Source organism: Jaculus jaculus, chromosome 11 (assembly GCF_020740685.1).
Source record: "Jaculus jaculus isolate mJacJac1 chromosome 11, mJacJac1.mat.Y.cur, whole genome shotgun sequence".
NCBI classification, from domain to species: domain Eukaryota; kingdom Metazoa; phylum Chordata; class Mammalia; order Rodentia; family Dipodidae; genus Jaculus; species Jaculus jaculus.
The window spans coordinates 107,294,279-107,312,904 of record NC_059112.1 but is presented as its reverse complement, the minus strand read 5'-3'; the positions used below and the strand labels follow the sequence as shown (position 1 = coordinate 107,312,904).

General features: G+C 43.7%; 1 protein-coding gene across 26 annotated transcripts in view; it reads right to left on the bottom strand.

Annotated features, from left to right (window-relative positions):
• Rbfox1 (RNA binding fox-1 homolog 1) overlaps positions 1-18,626 on the bottom strand; it is a 1,978,359-nt gene that overhangs the window by 75,566 nt on the left and 1,884,167 nt on the right. For 22 of the 26 annotated variants that reach the window (XM_045161626.1, XM_045161608.1, XM_045161605.1 and 19 more), the window contains one exon: positions 4,259-4,339. The exons of the other annotated variants lie outside the window; for them this stretch is intronic. In XM_045161626.1, the coding sequence (XP_045017561.1) occupies positions 4,259-4,339 (81 nt within the window). The remainder of the gene's footprint in view (positions 1-4,258; positions 4,340-18,626) is intronic. 26 annotated transcript variants of the gene reach the window in all.

The following is an 18,626-nucleotide window of genomic DNA, read 5'->3' as shown; positions in this document are numbered from 1 at the left end:
CAATTACATGTATGTTTGTTTCCAATGAACATATGTGAAATTCTAATGTCAAAATATGCCATAAAATTACAAGACAATAAACCAAATTGTATTCCATTTATTATCAGAAGGCAGAAAAAGGTAATCTTGAGGCATTACCCGGTCAGAAGACGGTTTTCTCCTTCATGGAAGCAATGGTCACATATTGGCAGTTCAGGCTCCAAAGGCAGAACTCTGGTTACCTGTCCCATCCTGTGAATTCTGCCTAGAGCTGATAGTGACAATGTGTACGCCCCACAGCCACACAGTGTTGGCAGTCATGTAGGTAGAGAGTAAGCAGGCCACGTACCCTGCCTCATTTCCTAGTGCTTTTTTAAAAAATCTGATTTGGATTTTGATAGAAAGTAGCTAATACTACTTCATGACATCAAAATAAGAGACTGACTGAACGGGGGGAGGGGATATGATGGAGAATAAAGTTTCAAAGGGGAAAGTGGGGGGAGGGAGGGCATTACCATGGGATATTTTTTATATCATGGAAGTTGTTAATAAAAAGTTATTTTTTTTAAAAAAAAAAGACAATTATGTCCCTGTCCTAAAAAAATAAAGAAAGAAAGTAGTTAATATTTTTATATAAGAGGGTCTACAATGTCCTGTGATACAATTTGAACTGGGTTTTAAGCTGGTACAATAGTTGGGGTCAGATAGGGACAAAGTTGTACTGACATAAAGTCCTGAGTAAAAATCTTGCTTTTGATGTTTCTGTGTGTCTTGGGTCACATTATGAAGATTCACTTGATAAGGAAACATGATGCAAAAAGAACATGTTCAAAAGCAAGTAACTTCAGTAGGAATTATTTTTCATTACAGACCCATCCAGCAAGGTTCCTTTAAAATCCATCTCTCCTACTGCATCTAAGAGTGTTATTTACAGATGATTATCTATTTACCTAGGAATATGGACAGTTTAATTCTAAAACAGCTAGGGCCACCTAAAATTAGGGTAGAACTCTTAAAATTGTGTAATCTCAAAAGGAACCAACTTAGAAATTTGGTAGACACACAGGAATCAACTTAGAAAGGTGTCATTGACACACACCTTTCTCAATAAGACAGCTGCCAAACAAAAGCAAGGACACATAGGTTTTCATGGTTAGGAGAGGATATCGGGTCTCCAGAAACGGCTCAGCACTTGCCAGCAAAGCCAAAGAACCCGGATTCGATTCCCCAGTGTCTAGAGGCCCTGGTGCGCCCTCTCTCTTTCTCGAAAAAAGAAACAATTTTTTTTTTTTTTTATACGGATATGCAGAAACACTGCTCAGAAGTAAGGCTGTACCCGGAGATCTGAAAGAGAAGTGGGGCTCGCCACCGTGACTGAAGCAGATGTGGGAGGGACGGGGACCCTGGGTCGCCGTGTGCGTGCGTGTGCAGGCAGAACCCACGTGGCTGTTTTCTAGAATGCGAACCTTCCTCTGGTGAGAGAAAACACAATTCCAGGTAGCTGCAGACAGCCGGATTAAAGCCAGGACAGAGGAAGGAAGCCTCAGCTATGTGCGTCTGGGTGGGTAAACAGATTTTGCCTACAGCCCCAAGGCACTGCTGCTGTCCCCATGGAAGAAGGGCAGCAACCCAAGTTCCTCCCCACAACTACTCCCTGAGCGCCTCTGCTCAGGAGGCCACCAGGGTAGCATCACATAAGCAATGAGAGATATATTCTCAGAAACGAGATTAGCTATAGAGGGCTGGAGAGATGGCTCAGTGGCTAGGGCGCTTGCCTCAAAGCCTAAAGACCCGGGGTTCCACTCCCGGTACCAACATAAAACCAGATGTCCAAAGTGCTGCGTAAGTCTGGAGTTCATTTGCAGTGGCTCGGGGCCCTAGTACACCCATTCTCTCTCAAATAAATCAAACGTTGCTGTGAACTTAAGTGTTTGACAGTTGGCATAACAGATTAAACAACAGCCTATTAAAAGGGCATTAACATATTTTTATAAAGACTGCAGGGATGGTCAGTGAAAATAAGATGGAAAAAAGGTCCAGGTGTTACAACTGACGATGTAATTTTAAAAAGGAAGCAAGTTGGGAAGATTTTGCAGTTTTTTAAATAAGCTTTTGTTTGAAATTTATTTAAAAGTATATTTGGGGCTGGAGAGATGGCTTAGTGGTTAAGCGCTTGCCAGTGAAGCCTAAGGACCCCGGTTCGAGGCTCGATTCCCCAGGACCCACGTTAGCCAGATGCACAAGGGGGCACACATCTGGAGTTCGTTTGCAGTGGCTGGAGGCCCTGGTGCGTCCATTCTCTCTCTCTCTCTCTGCCTCTTTCTGTTGCTCTCAAATAAAAAATAAATAAATAAAAATTAAAAAATTAAAAACTGTATTGTATGTGATAATATGGCAAAGATACTTTGTACTTTTAACATTAAAGGGGGCTTTAATATTTGAGGGTTTGTTAACCACTCATGTGACTCTGTGTGATAATACATTTCTATTTAATACCCTGTAGAAACTGGGGTGTGGACAGAAGTTAAACAATAACATCACTAGCTCTTTCATTACAGAAATTTTGTGAAATGTCTCCACGTGTGCACTTTCTGAAATTGTGTTTGGTCCACTTCCAGAAGAGAAGTGGAAACATGCCATCTGATTACCAAGGGCCATGCTGCCAGTATGGTGACAACTCACGCTGTATGGCTGAGGATCGCGACAGCAACGAAAGCAAGTCAGTGCCTGGAAGGCACTCCAGCACTGCCCTAGAGGAGAAGTCGTTCTAGACAGTTCTAGAGAGCAGAGTATCAACTCTCCTCTGGAAAATATTTGTAGATCCACACATGCATCTGAAGGTTGAATAATTCCCTCAGGTTCAAAATCAAACTGGCTGTGCATGTGACCCTGGGTAAGTGACTGCCCTTATCAGAGCCGCCTCTCTGCCCCACTTCTTGAGCTGGAAAGAAAGCATTATGGTACCCACCTGCAGCGGGTGTGGAGAGGGTTGAACAAGGTTGGGTATGAGAACCTTGGCAGCTCATGACAGTCCACTCTACCTTATGCAATCCAAGGAGACAGGTGCACACATTTATGATGGCTTGCATGGGACTGTTTACCCCCATTGAGAAAGAACCCCTATTTGACAGTAGGGTTAGATATAGCGACACAGAAAAATACCCTGCATTTGACCAATGTCAGACCTCTGCAAACCCCAGTGTTGTCAGCATTAGGAGTTTGACGCCTGGTACAAGTGTTCTACTTTATCCCAACCTCATGTTGTGGGAATTGAGATGCCTGGTTTCACATGACATTGAGGATTTGCCAGTCTCCGAAGCCCGCTGACCCTACTAAGGCTCAGGAGTCTCACAGGACCACATACACTGTGGAGCAGACAGCGGCCTCTGTGAAGAGGAGGAGACCACGAGGAACAAGGCGCAGGTTTACTGTGGAAGCTGCTATGGGAAAGGTGTTGGGAGGAAACTCTCTCTCCCCCTGGCAGGGAATCTTTGGTTTATCCATATTGTGATTCACCCTCCAAGTTCAACTTTTTACTTCTTCCATCTGGCTCTTGATGCTATGCATAGGTATATGAACACACATACACACACACTTACATTTTATGGCCCATCCAAGAACTAGCTGGGCCCAACCCTACTTAGCTTCCTAGATGAGATGAAATTGGGCATGCTCAGGGTGGAATGGCTGCAGGGCACTCATATTTTTAAATAGAGCACTGGCATATCGCTGTCTCCCAGTTAAATGAGGAGAACGTACATTTTTCTCTCTCCTTCTCAGCAGATTACTGTGACAAAGGACAGGGAACCAGGCAAAGGAATCTCTATCTGGTCACATTTTCTCTACAGCAAGGTCTTCAAGTTTAAGGAGACTAATCAAGACTCTTGCCAGGCTGTGGGGGATGTTTGGACAGCTTAACATATTTAATAAGACTTTATATCTTCCCCTAACCTCACGGGCCAACCCATCTCCCATACTCCATCATTATAGCCAATTCTTAAAAAAAAAATCTAACAAAGGATGGTGGAGACTTACGGGAAGTGAAGGAGGAATGGAGATGGGAGGGAGCAGAGGAATCTGGTTGCTAAGGCAATGGGGGAAACATACGTGCTCATAGCAGTCCACTCTACCTTGTAGAGAGCCACAGGAGAGGGGGAACTTACATGTAAGGAAGGTGATTGAACTCGTGTGTGTGTGTGTGTGTGTGTGTGTGTGGTGTGTGTGTGCACATATATAAAAAAATCACAAAACATAAAGAAGGCCACAACTGTGGGCTTACTTGCGGAAGTATATACAAGTGAACTGGGGCCACTGTACATGGAAGATCCCTCCTGGTTGGCCTGGCACAACAGCACCGTGCCTACAAGAGAGAGGAGAAAGAGATGGTATCGGGTTCTGGGAACAGCCATGCAACACCCAAGATCACAGCAACACAAACCAGGAAAGCAAAGGAGGAGAAATAACAGCTACATTCCCAGAGCACAGGAGGCCCCTGTCTTAGTCAAAGGGATCTGCAGAAACCCGGTGCCTAGCCCACCGAGAGCATCATCACTTTTCATATGGGATATGAGGAGGGTCTATAGCTGAAGATACAAATTAACAAAGACAGCAGTACGGCATTCACAAAAGGGAAATGAAGAAATATCCGGGCTGGATGGGTGGCTTAGCAGTTAAGGAATTTGCCTGCAAAGCCAAAGGACCCAGGCTTGATTCCCCAGGACCCACATTAGCCAGATGCACAAGGGGGCGCACACATCTGGAGTTCATTTGCAGTGACTGGAGGCCCTGGCACACCCATTCTCTCTCTGTGTCAAATAAACAAATAAATATATTTTTTTTAAAGAAAGATATTATCAGACAGGACCTGACAGTACACCATACTCAAACACTCGCTCGCTGTGTGTTCTCAGTAAGTCACTGTGCCTCAGCATTCCTGTCTGGAAGATGGGTAAATTATACCTACCTCCAAAAGGTGTCCCATGGTGGGGGGACTGGCAAGTAGCACTCGGGCAATAAAGGATAAGCATGGCTGTGGCTGTGATTAGAGATAACTGTTCATCCACAAAACTTCAGCTTATTACATTGGTTTGTTAGGGGCAGAATAGAAAAAGGTACTGCAGAAATGAATGCATCCTGGGATGAATGTCCCTGGGATGGTAGGGGAGATGATGATTGGCCTGGTAACTCTGGGGTGTCTCTCAGGAGCTCCCCACCTCCCACTGCAGCACAGCATCTGCCTAGCTGAACTGCACATGGCAGGACACTGCAGTGAAACTTGTCTCTACCTGATTTAAAGCAAAGGGCACCCAGCTTATCCTTGCAAAGTGGAATTTTACAGCAGGGAAGATCGGTGGAGACCTGAGACATCTCCTCAGGCTCTAACACCCACGCCGAGGATGGCGGGGCGAGGCATATCCCTCAGCTCCACTCTCTGGCCGCTGTCAAGTCCAGACTCAAAGACTGCAAAGAACAAGGGGGAGTTCTGAAGGATTTTTTAATCTACAAGGGATACTGGACATGCCTTCTTGTGTTTTGTGGCCACTTTCCTGGCTGGGTAAAGTCAGTTTCCCCACTTATTTTGGTACTTCTCCTGTCACCTCTGCTATGAAAAAGCAATCTCCCATGGAAAGAAGCTGACTTTACAAGTGCACCCTGGGAACAGCTACCCTTGGGGTCTCCCTTTATGGAAGGGTCTACAGTGCTTTTTGTATATTCTACCAAAGTCAACAATGTCAGAATCCCACAGACAGCGGCAGGGGAGACAGCAGTGCATACTAACCACCTTGCTTCAGTGCTGAGCCAGGCTCCTGACAGCCAGGAAGAGCTCTGAGAGCCCTCCCCCACACTGCACTTCTATCTGCTTCTCTTAAAAGATGACTTTTAGGTTAACACAACGACTGCGTTAAAATCCAAAACCCATCTCTTCCTTGCCTAACTACCACGCCTAGCAGTAATTCTTTTCCCAAGTAGTAGCCCACTGGAGACAGATGGTCTTCCGGAAGGAAAGGCCTCTATTACACCTCTTATGCTAAATAGCTGGATATGAACAACCCCACTTCTTCTTCCCTCCAATAGTCCTGGGTGAAGGTAAATGAGCTTAGCTTAGTAGTAATCAGTACACCACACGCCCAGTCACTACTAACTTTTGCTAAACTGATGTTTTTTCTTTCTACTCACTTTAAGAGTTCATCACAACCCAAGAGTCTTCTTGTGGTCTAACTTATCCTTAGGAATCATTTCCAGTCTCAACAGAAAACTAGCTATGAGTAAACACCCCATGATAAAGATGGTTAGGATCTAAAGTCAGCCACTGGAAAGTCAGCTACTACCAGGAAGACAGCCAGTTGCCCCCTTGGCAACTAATCATCTGTGAATAAATACTGGCAGGTGACTCTGCAGAGGTCTTGTGTCTGATTTTGTTTCTCTTTAAGAATCTTACAGAGGGGGCTGGAGAAATGGCTCAGCAGTTAAGATGCTTTCCTGTGAAGCTTAAGAACCCATGTTTGATTCCCTAGGAACCACGTAAGCCAGATACACAAGGTGGCATATGCATCTGCAGTTTGCTTGCAGTGGCTGGAGGCCGTGGGACACCCATTCTCTTTCTCTCAAAATTAAATACAACATATATATATATATATATATATATATATATATATATATATATATATATACAATTTTAAAAATCTTATAGTGAAATTCATGTTCTGATGTGTGTAAGAGAGCTGCAAATCCAAATCTCCTACATGGAGACAATGCCCCAACCATTCCCTTCTGTACAACCTTGGCTAAAGACTGCTTTCAAAGTAAGATCTGAAGTTTCTTGAGGTACCTAAATTGCCACAGGAAAACCATGTAATTATAGTAAAAACACATCCAGAGTACATTTCCATATTTTGAAGTTAAAATCCTTGGGTCAACTTTCAATATGCTCAGTGCAATTTGTGGAATTCTACTGGGACTCAACACAGAGTCTGTCTAAAGAAGCTGGCCCTGGCAGGAAGTAATGAAGCTTCCCTAATTCTCCCTAGGCTAAGGATCCTGAGGAGCTTGTGTGGAGTAACTTTGAATACTCTCTTAGTACTTAAAAAAGAAATCTTTATACAACAATTTTGACCATTGTAAAATAAAATCTATACTGTCATTAGCCCTGGTTTTTATTTTACCTAAAAACATCTATACCCCAATTTAATTCAATTTGCAGAGTACTTACAGTAAGTTCCTTTCCTGCAGTGTGACCTTTGTTTAAAGGAAAGCTTTGAATTCAATGAAGACAAAGATGCATAGAACATGGAACCTACTTGCCTTTGGGGGGCAGAGGTGGTTAATGGACATTTGTTTTATAAAGCAAGTAAGTAGTTAATAGGGTACAAATAGCCCAAGCAGCCGCAAAAGGACTCTTTGTAAGGCTAAAGTGCTTCCTAACACAGCATACATGGAGCCTCTCAGTGAACCCCTTGGCTTGATTTTTCTATCTGCCCCTACCCCTATGGGAGACTACCTCCAACTTTGGTGAACCCACATCTACAACCAGAAGTAAAGGATGGCAACAGGTCCTGGTGGCTAAGCAAATGTCGCCACTTGAGCAGACTTGGCAGAGGAAGAGGTAAGCGCTCTCTATGCCCTCTCTGCTCTTAGGGTTAAGTTAAATCAGATGAAATTGACCTTTTCATCTCAAACAGGATTGAATGTTGGTAATTGCATAGAGTTCAACTTCTTAAGGAACTGACTTTCCCTGTCACCCTTCCGTATAGTTTAAAAGTGACCTCTTTTAGTCCCACTCACCAGGAGTAAATTAATTACTCTTTGTTCTATGGTCTCATATTCTTTTGAATCCCCCTGGCAGATTCTTTGTCCTATCTACATATGGGTTTTCCTTGCAGAATCTGTTAGATCACAGCCAAATTCTACACATCCTTTTAGCCCCTAGCCAAATACCTGACCCTTGGAGGGACTAAAGGGGATAGTTGAATTATAAGACATCCTCAAAAATGCTCTCTTTTTGTCATTGCTAAAAATTGTTTTTCCTGACCAACTTTTCTAAAAGGTTCCTTCTCTGGTCTGTTGTTTATGGTGGGGAATGTGTCTGCTTGGAGCTCAAGTGTGCAGTCATAAGCTATCTCTAAGCTAGTTACTGTAGATTCCTTCTCTCTCCTGGTTATTTATTTTTTCATGGATGCGTGTACCTGTGTGTGAAGGTCATGCATGTGTAGATGTGTGTGGATATGCTATGTACATATGCTTGAGGCTGGAGGTACACATTGACAGTGAGTGTGTTCCTCAATTGCTCTTATTGTTTGAGACAGTGTCTTTCGTTGAACCCAGAGCTCACCGAATTTTAGGCTAGCTAGCTAGTAAGCCTCATGAATTTCTTGTTTCCAGTTCCCCAGTACTGATGTTATAGGTGTATCCCACAACATCCAGCATTTTATATGCGTTCTGGGGAGCTGAACTCAGGTCCTCATGCTTCTACAACAAGCACTTTACCTGCTGATCCCCTCCTAGTACTTTCTAGGCTAAGTCATCCCACTTAGCAGGAAGCCTGAGCTGTCTTTAACCTGCTTCCTGGAACATTGATGACTATACCTGCACTGTAGTAACCCAGGAGGGTGACAACTGCCTGTCCCCAGACTTGTGACATCACCCGGAGGACCACAAGCTTCACCAGTTTTGGGAAGATGGCCACATGGATGCTCTCAGGCATGTTGTGGGATCCTGCAGCTGGGTGAGGGGAAGCCAGGGTGATGTCCTTCAGTGGCATCAAACTCCTTTTGCTCATCTGGAGACACTGCATGACAGAGTCATTCCTGACTCAGAGAATCAAAGAAAAGCTGGGAAGGGATGTGAGACAGGAAGGGGAAAGCATCTAGGGTTTCTGTCTTGCTGTCAGTCCTCATTTAAGGAAACTAGTTTTAAGTCAGTAGGCCAACACTGCCATTTCAGACCTGCAGCTTCTGGCATGGGGTGCCACTGCTCCTGCCAGGAAGCCTTGCTGATGGCTAGGTGGTACCTTTCCTGACTTTGCTGCCATTTCTCTGCTTCCTGGGAACTGGAGGGATTGGCTTTGTTCATCCTCCTCCTCCTGCTTCTAATTGAAGGAACATCTCCCCCCATGGTGCTTCTGATTATAAAAGGCTCAGAGACCAGCCTTATTCCTCCTCTCACCCCATGAGTTAATGAACCTCAAAGAGTAAGAATCAACTGAAGTCAGACAACAAGGCTTCTGATAGGCACCCAGGTTACACTTCTGTGATGGTTTGGGTGAAATAGCCTCCAGAGCCTCATGCATCATGAATGTTTGGTCCCCAGCTGGTGGCAGTTTGGGAGGTGGAGCCTTTCTGGAGGAGGTGTGTCACTGGGGGTGGACTTTGAGGTTTATGAGTTCATCCCACTGAATGTACAGAGATAGCTCACTTGGACTACTTCTTGTTGGTGCTTCCCCTGCCATGAAGAAATGTCCCCTCAAAACTTTAAGCTGAAATTACCCTCTCCCTCCCACCAACTGCTCTTGGCCCAGTGTTTTGTCCCAGCAAAGAGAACGTAGCTGTTGCAACTTCCAAGCAATCAAGTTTGCATAGAGGATGGGAAAGCCGAAGTAAAGGTCCTTTCCCAGTGTCCGTCCAGTGTGAGATGAGCGTGCATCCCTGTGAGTGAGGAGGCCTTTTCCTATCACCACTGGATTCCAAATACAAATTAAAAATCAAAGGGGGCATCCCATATGCCTAGCCACTGGGCCAGTCAATTCATGTCATTATCCCAAGACATACTAGTATATTTGGGGAAGGATGTTTTCTCCATTGAGATCCACAAAACAGACACACATATCATCACAAACCACAGTGTATAAAGTGTGTATCTGAGGCCTCAGTGCCACATGCTCTGCATACAAGCACAGACCTTGGCCATGCCACATGAGAACACAGCTATCTGCTATCACTCAGCCTGGTAAAGGAGAATGCACTGGCATAAAAGGGCCTGACAGGAAGACCCCACAGGCCACTGGCTGAGTTTGGTCCCTCTGTTCGTGGAGCTCAGCTGGCACTTTTCAATGTCTCCTCTGGAGCATGCTGGGGGTGAGGTTGTGGACACATGTTCAGTCTCCATGTAGTCCATGGAATCACCCCAATACACTATCCTTTACAGGATTCCTATGATCAGAAACCAAGAAAAGTAACAAAGGCATAACTCCAAATACCAACCGAAATTTTGGCCTATGCAACTAGCTACATTATTCAGTGAAATCAATAAATTTAAATTACTAAGCTGTTCTAGAACCAATTTTCTTAGATCTTACCATGATGACTTGGGCAAAAAAAAAAAGAAGAAAGAAGAAATTATTTTGTTTTTCTGCCATCTGTTGCTGGGCTAACTAAAGAAACTGTGTACTCAGAGTCATCAATGCTAAAAGTGTTTTTATGTTTATATGCACAGTGTTCATGTGCATGTGGGCTTCTGTATGCGTGGGGGAACACACCTGTGCATCATGTGAGTATGCATGCCTATGTGTGTGCATGCATGTGAGAGCTAGAGGTTGTTGCTGGGTGCCTTACTCAATCACTCTCCATCTTATTTTTTGAGACATGGTCTCTCAGTGAAGTTGGAATTCACTGATCCACTTAGGCTAGCTAGCCCGAGTTCCCCTAGGGATCCTCCTGTCTCTTCCTCTCCAGCAGTGAGGTTGTAGGTCTGTGCGGCATCATATCTAGTATTTGGGTAGATGCTGGAGATCTGAAATCAGGCCCTCATTCTTATAGGGCAAGCATTTTACCCACTGAGCTGTCAATCCCCCCAGCCCCATTAAAAATACTTTGATTTTAAGTAACTAAGACAAACAATTTCATATAACATTTGCCAAGGAATTCTTACAATGCATTTTTCCATCTTTACTATAAACAAAGATCAGATAATATTGGTCCTTATCCTTTTAAAATAATTTTGAAGGCTAATAATAACCATGTGTGTGTGTTTTTCCCTCCAAAGCCTTCGTCAAATTCTAGAGGAAAAATAAGCTATTGGGTTCCCAAATCATTATTTACTTTATCAATACCTCTTTCTCCTGTTATATAGATGAACTTACAAACTTTTAAAATATATGAATGAAAGTAGGGAAATCGGTCTAGGGTGATGGCTGAGTGTTTAAGAGCACCTTCTGGCTGTGTAAGGCTGATGATGAGAGCTTGGAGCCCCACAGCACACAGAAGGTGGACCCAATGAGAACGCATGTCGAATCTCAACAAACCTACAGCAATGAGGGGTGGAGCCAGGGGACCCCCAAAGCTCACAGGCCAGCTAGCGTGTCATTCACAGTGGCAAATGCTATGAGTGTGTCTCAAGCAAGGTGGAAGGTGCGGACTGACTCCCCAAGGTTGTACTCTGATCTCCACATGGGTGACACGGTGTATGCATGTCAACGCTCACACACAGGCCCGCAATTAGAATAGAGGGCAGAGAGCAGTCACGAGTGAACTAACAAGTGATGAGCTGCTAGGAAATGGGCACTTTGTTGAAATAGGAATCTGCAACTTCTTTACAGCCGGGGCAGGACTTTGAGAAAAGGGTGACCATCCGCACCGCTGGGTCTTCATATTCACCCATATCATTCCAATCCACAGAGTGCTCACATACAGAGCACTGGCTACCCCAGGGTTTCCATTCAGTAGGTCTGGATAGATGCCTTTTTCTTTTCTTTTTGTGTAGTATGTGTGGTGTGGCATAATGTGTGTGTGTGTGTGTGTGTGTGTGTGTGTGTGTGGTGTGGTGTGGTGTGCCTGTATACATGCGGCTTTGTTGTCTCGAGTACTCACCTACGGCATGCCATGGGCTTACCCATAGTGACTGGAGGAGAACATCCAGTATTCCCCACCATCACGCAGGACTTGCTGGCTTTTTCCTTGCTATGGAGTCTCACTGATTCTGATCCTTGCTGTTTGCAAGCCCAAGCAATTCTCTAGTCTCTTTCCTCACAGAGCTGAGGTTACAGACATGTGTGATCATCTCCCACTGAGTATGTGGGTTCTGGAGATCCGAACTCAGGCAGTCATAGGCCACAGAGCCATCTTTCCAGCTCATGACTTTGACTTCTTACTTATTATTTATTGGGTAGGGGGAGAGGGAGAGAGAGATGAGAGAGAGAATAGGTATGCCAGGGCCTCTAGCCATTGCAACAAACTTCAGATGCATGTGCCAACTTATGCATCTGGCTTACATGGGTACTAAGGAATCAAACCTAGGTCCTTAAACTTCCCAAGCAAGCACCTTAAACACTAAGCCATCTCTCTATCCCAAGACTCTGACTTCTAACAAGACTCCTTGTCATGGAAGAACCAGGTTTTGATCCCTACTTGAGCAGAGTCAGTTCCATGAATCTTAAGACCATCAGTCAATGCCTTGTAAACTATTACATGAGCTTAAAATCACTCAGAGTGTTAAATGGTGGCACCTTCCAGATCCTATCCTGGGGGAGTCTGATCCAGGGGTTCCGAAATCTATATCTTTAATCATCATCCAGGTGACTCCATGGATGACCTTTGGGAAAACTGAAGCCCACAGGCATGATCTTATATTTAAAAGGCAAGCACAGATGGCTACAGAGATCAATTCCAAGCATGTCTGTGGGCATGAGTGCAATGGTTCTTTTCCATTTGTACTGTTTTGCATATAAGTTATTGATATCTTTGCTCTACAGCACTTGAGACAGACAGAGTAACTGGCTGCTAAATGCAAGCAACTCTGGCACCTGAGATGCAGGCAGCTGAAGAAAGGACAGAATTGACATCAGCAGGATCCTACAAGCTAGCCCTCTGCATTCCCCATCCTAAGGCAGACTTGCACAGCTCCATCCTCTAGTATGGAAGGAATGTCATGCCATGAAATTTCATATGGTCCAATTCTACACTCCAGGAGCTCTGAATATTTTAAGAGAGGACCTTTAAGAGATATTTCCCAATAGAACATGACTAATGCCCTTTTAGACACAAGCATACAGAGGGAAGACCCTGTGGTAAACAGCTAAGGAGAGCAACCTCTGGAGACTCCATCCCACCAATACTCTGTTAGCATCTGGAATTGAGACAGAGGAAAATTCTGTTACTGAAGGTATCTCATCTGCGGTGCCTTGTGATAGGAGCCCCAGCAGACTGAGTCATACCCTAACTTCCTAACGGACACTGCCTTGAGGACCAGTGAGGCACTCATCTGTGTGTGCCCCACCTGGTATCTCACAAGCCCCAAACTTCTAGACTCAGAGGCCTTGGGGAGGTTCTCAGGAGGTCCCAGCTGAGGAAGCACACTGTTCCTGAGGGACAGATATAGCTCCGATGGACTGTGCTTGCTTCTAAAGTCACACATTGTGAGTGGTGTGTGTGTGTGTGTGTGTGTGTGTGTGTGTGTGTGTGTGCTGTTGTACACATGCCCCAGCACATGTGTGGAGGACAGGGGCCAACCTCAGGAAATGGGTTCTCACTGTCCACCTGGTTGAGACAAGGTCTCTGTTATTTGCCACTCCAAATACCAGATGAGCTCGCGCACAGGCGTTGGGATTTTCTTGATTCTGCCTCCCACTGCCCTGGTCACGTTGAGATTAAAGGTGCGTGCACCACTGTGACTGGCTTTCTGCAGGTGCTGGGGATCCAGAGCCTGGTCATCAAGCTTGTACAGCAAGTGCTATTGACCATGGAGCCATCTCCTTTGCCCGGAAGTGACACAGTCTTGAATATCAAACTGGCATTGAGCTTATTCATGTAAGTATTCTTCTGCAGTGAATAGTGAATGCTTTTAGATCAGTCTAAATGATGTTCTTCTCTGAAGGGCATAGAAATATTTCCACTTAGGCACAGATGTTACTAGGAAATGTTGCATGTATATTTAATTCTTATAAACCAATCTTGTGTTAATTGTACCAGGAGATTTCCATATTTAAAGGGACCCCCGAAGCGAGTCTACCATTTAAATAATCCTTCAACCCAATTTATTTTTGTCAGCTTTCATTTTCACAATATTCATAAAGAAACACAGCACTTCCTGTCTTTCTTTTCACTTCTTAATTTGGAAAAAAAACAAAGTTAGCTTTTGTAGAAAAGTTGCAGGAACAATTTCAAAAATCTCACCTCGAGTATTGTCTAAAATCAGAATGCCTATTTTTATTCATAGGTCCTTCAATGTTAGGCTAACAGTGGACTTAAAGAGAAAATCTTTGATCTTGTATGATAAGAAACATAATATCAATAATTATTCCAGAAATTTCTTACACATTCCTGAGAGGGGCCAGACGGCCTTCTCTACCTTGAACTTTGGTAATCACCCAGTCTTAACAATCCTGCACTGCAGGTGCTATCAGCCAGGCACAGTGTCACAGGTGTGTTAGCCCGGCCCGGGGGAGGCGGGGGCGGGGGGCTATGGTGGTAGAATAACGAGCCTCACACAAGCCAGGGGTCAACAGTAAGACCCTGTCTCAGAAAAGTTACTATTATTATATGAATCTTATAGCTGAGAATATTGAGACAGAAAGAGCTTTAGGGTCTTGCTGAAGATCATAGAGACTTGAGGTGATTCTCCCACCTGAAGTTTTCATAACATCCTTTTCTTGAGTTAGGGACTCTATATAGCCCAGGATAACCTAGAATTCACTATGTAGCCTCAGACTGGCCTTGAATTCACAGCAATCCTCCTACCTCTGCCTCCCAAGTGCTGGGATTAAAAGCATGCACCACCATGACTGGCTCATAACATCCTTTTTAGTCATGTGACAGTAAACTATTGTCTTCAGCTAAATCTAGCCCACTGTATATTTTTATATGCTCTGTTTTGTTATGTATAAATAAAGCTTTATTGAAACCTAGCCACAGTCACTCATTTATGTATAGTGTATGGCTCATTTTGTATTAAAACCAGGAGATGAGTGCTTGTAAAAGAGACTTGAAGACCTTCAGTGGTTGAAATATGTACTATCTGGCCTTCTTAGAAAACATTTACAAGTCAATGTTGTAATGTCCCATACTGTTTGTGATATCACTAATAACAACCACCTCTAGATATGCCCCTAGCCTTTATCCAGGAAGCTGACACTAATATTTCATAAGATAGTGTATCAATACAGGACATAGTAAAAGCATTTTTTTTAATCAACTAAAAAACCTAAGGACTTTTTATTTTAAAGTCCAAGTTTTGTTTTCTGGCCTCTCTGTATGTAATTTGATCTTTGGCAAGTCAAGGAATATTTCTAAACTTAATTTTCTCTCTCTCTTTTTCTTTGGTGCGTGCACGTAGCGTTTCATATGATGGGTACACGGATCATGCCCTTGTGCACATGCACGGGCCTGAGAAGAATGCTGAGTGTCCTCTCTCTCCTCTTCCACCTGCTTCCTCGAGATGGAATCCTTCACAGGCCGTGGAAACTGAGGACCATCAAGCCCTCATGAACACCTTGGTCAGTGGGTTGGACTGCATGTCCCAGTGTGAAACATAATGTCCTTTGTGTCAGAGTGCCGCCCAGCGCCCTGCGTCTTTCCTAGTGGGTGGGGCTTCGTGTTTGTGTAGCTAATAGCTTATTCAGTGAATCATTTCCCATTATAAAACAGATTTCACTCTCTATCAAGTATTATAAAGATGGGATGAACTCCATAAAAGTATTGAGAGCAACCAGTCAACAACACCAATGATGAAAATAGGCGTAATTAGTATTATTGAGATTCTCGAACTGTGACATTCTTACTTTGTTCATTTAAGAAAGGGTTCACGGGCTGGAGAGATGGCTTAGCAGTTAAGCACTTGCCTGTGAAGCCTAAGGACCCCGGTTGGAAGCTTGACTCCCCAGGACCCACGTTACCCAGATGCACAAGGGGCATACGTGTTTGGAGTTCGTTTGCAGTGGCTGGAGGCCCTGGTGTGCCTATTCTCTCTCCCTCTCTCTATCTGCCTCTTTCTGTCCCTCTCTGTCTCTCCCAAATAAATAAAAAATAATTTAAAAAATTATAAAAAGAAAGGGGTCACAATCTGAGCAGCTTTCAGACACTACACAGAATTTAAAGGATGGTCAATGCCTTGAGAATGGGAATTGATTACAGTCGCTTAAATGTGGAAGGCTTCATGTGGTAAGGACTGTCTGGTGTTGAGTATGGCGCTGGGGATTGGGCCACAGTGGGGCGAACCATGTTCCGACCTGGCAGGGCCAAATATGAGTAGAGGTGAGAAGTCAGCAGTAGCTGTGTCTATGACGTGTGCCCTCCAATCTGCCACTCTGCACTAACTTGTCTCACAGTCTGATCCTAAAGGTATCAAAGTTTGCGACTTCTTCTGAGAAAAAAGAGATTTAAACTTGTGCTGTATCAGAAATCAGTTCACTTAATTGAAGTATTTCCCATAAACCCAGTGGTTGCTTAACTGATTCATTCTCTCTTCTTTCCTTTCCCTATCTTCCTTTGTTTTCCTCATCCTTTTCTCCCCTTCTTCCCTCCTCTTCTCTTTTCCTCCTCATTCTGTTTTTCTCATACTCTGTTCCCTCCCCCTCTCCTTTCTCTCCTCCACCCTCCTCACTTGTCTCTACCACACCCTCTTTCTTCCTCATTCTCTTCTTTTCATCCTCCCCCTTCTTCCCTCTCTTAGCTTTTCTGTCACCTCTTTCTTCCTCTCCTCTGTCTGTGTTTTCTTCTCAATCTCTTTTTCCTTTCCTTCCCTCCCTCTCCTCCTTTTTCTCCTCTACCCCTAGGGACTAACAGCCTCTAAAATGTTCTCAGACTCTGAACAGATGCCCAGAGCAGCTCCTGTTTCCCCTCTCTGTATTTCATATGGGATCACAAAACTATTTTAGGATGTACTGAGTGTCTTTCTGGAATGGAGGTAGATTCATCTTGAGTTGCCTCTTTAAGCCTTCTGAGATTAGGTATACAATCCTGCCCCCACTCTTGGTGAAAGAAGAAAATAAACTTCACCTTTAGATCTCTCAAAATGTAATTGGATACAGTGACTTTAATATCACACACACACACACACACACACACACACACACACACACACACACACCAACTCATCAATCCCTATGGGATAAAAGCAGCTATGATATTTCCCATAGTGGGAATAGTTTGTAAAAGTGACAGAGAGCTAATATATAGAGTTTCAATTTTTACCATACCACATATACATCAAAGAAACACTAGAAACACACAGATAGACTTTTTTTTTTTCTGGAGAAAACATTAGTGATATTGGGGTGTTTGTGTCTTAAAATGATAAAGGGCTTAATAGAATGGTAAGTGTACATTGATTAACCTTTTGCATCAGATTTAAATATGTAACCCATTAGCTAATTTAATCTCTCAAAAAATAGCAGCTGCTGGCATCATTGTTTGAATAATCCTTGTTTAGTTTCCATAATGGTATACAGTTTAATGAAAAACTCATTAGAATGTTGCATACAGTATAATTAACTCTGGCTGTTTCTTTTGGGATAAATAGCTAATGTAGATATGGAATTCCATTTTCCACTGGCCTTATTAATTTTTCATAAGCCAATATTTCGACTGTAATGGGTTGTAACAGCTCTATGGAAGCTCCAGAAAGTTCCACATTAAGTGATATCAACGCAGTTCATCTGAGCAGGATTTTGCCAAGTGTGAGTTTCTTCATCAAAGTCAGGGCCTTTTCAGAAAACAATGGGCCATTTTTGCTTTACACTTACAGACCATATGAGTCACCTAGAGGGTATGAAGGGATATTTGACCAATTTGTCTCTATTTCTACAACAACTTAATTGGTTGGGCAAACAGGAATACATTTCTGAAAAGAATGCTGAAAGTGGAAAACAAAAGACGTAGACAGTGCTGCATGGTTTATAATCTGGGGACAAATGTCACATAAAGCATCTTGAACACTTGAATCGCCTCATGTTTGAAATCTCTGGTAATTTACTTCCCTAGGAAAAGATTGAGCCTGGACAAGGAAACGGGATTTATGGGAAATTTTAAGAGTTGGCACTAGTTGCACTCATCAAGAATTCCATCTCAGGGACTGTGAGCAGTGGCTGGGGGATAGGTTTTCTTGAGATTCCACCTGCAAAAGCCTTTCTTACACGACCAGGATCTGTGGTGAGTGCAGGCGTTGAGTTCCTACCGGCCATTTTCATTTTCTGTAATACTTCAAAGTAGGGTCTCTCTACAGCCCTGGCTGACCTGGAATTCACTGTGGTTGTTTGCTTTTATTGGTGATCATGATTATTTATTTATTTTTATTTTTTTATTTGGGAGAGATAGAAATAGGCAGAGAGAGAGAGAGAGAGAGAGAGAGAGAGAGAGAGAGACAGGGAGAGAGAGAGAGAGAGAGAGAATGGCTATACCAAGGCCTCTGGCCATTGTACATGAACTCTAGATGCATGCGTCCACTTGTGCCTCTAGCTTACATGGGTCCTGGGAAATCTAATCTAAGTCCTTTGGCTTTGCAGGTAAGTGTCTAAGCTGTTAAGCCATATCTCCAGCCCACATGATCAGTTTTTAACAGTGCTTTCTTTGACCACATGGAGAAGAAATTCCACAATGCAGATTCTTCTCTGGGCATTTTCAGGTTGTTTGAAACCCTTGTGTAGAATGTGCCTTCTGATCTCAAAAGATTAATATTCATCAGCCTTTGGGGAAAAATAACACAACTTGGCTCAGAAATTCCCA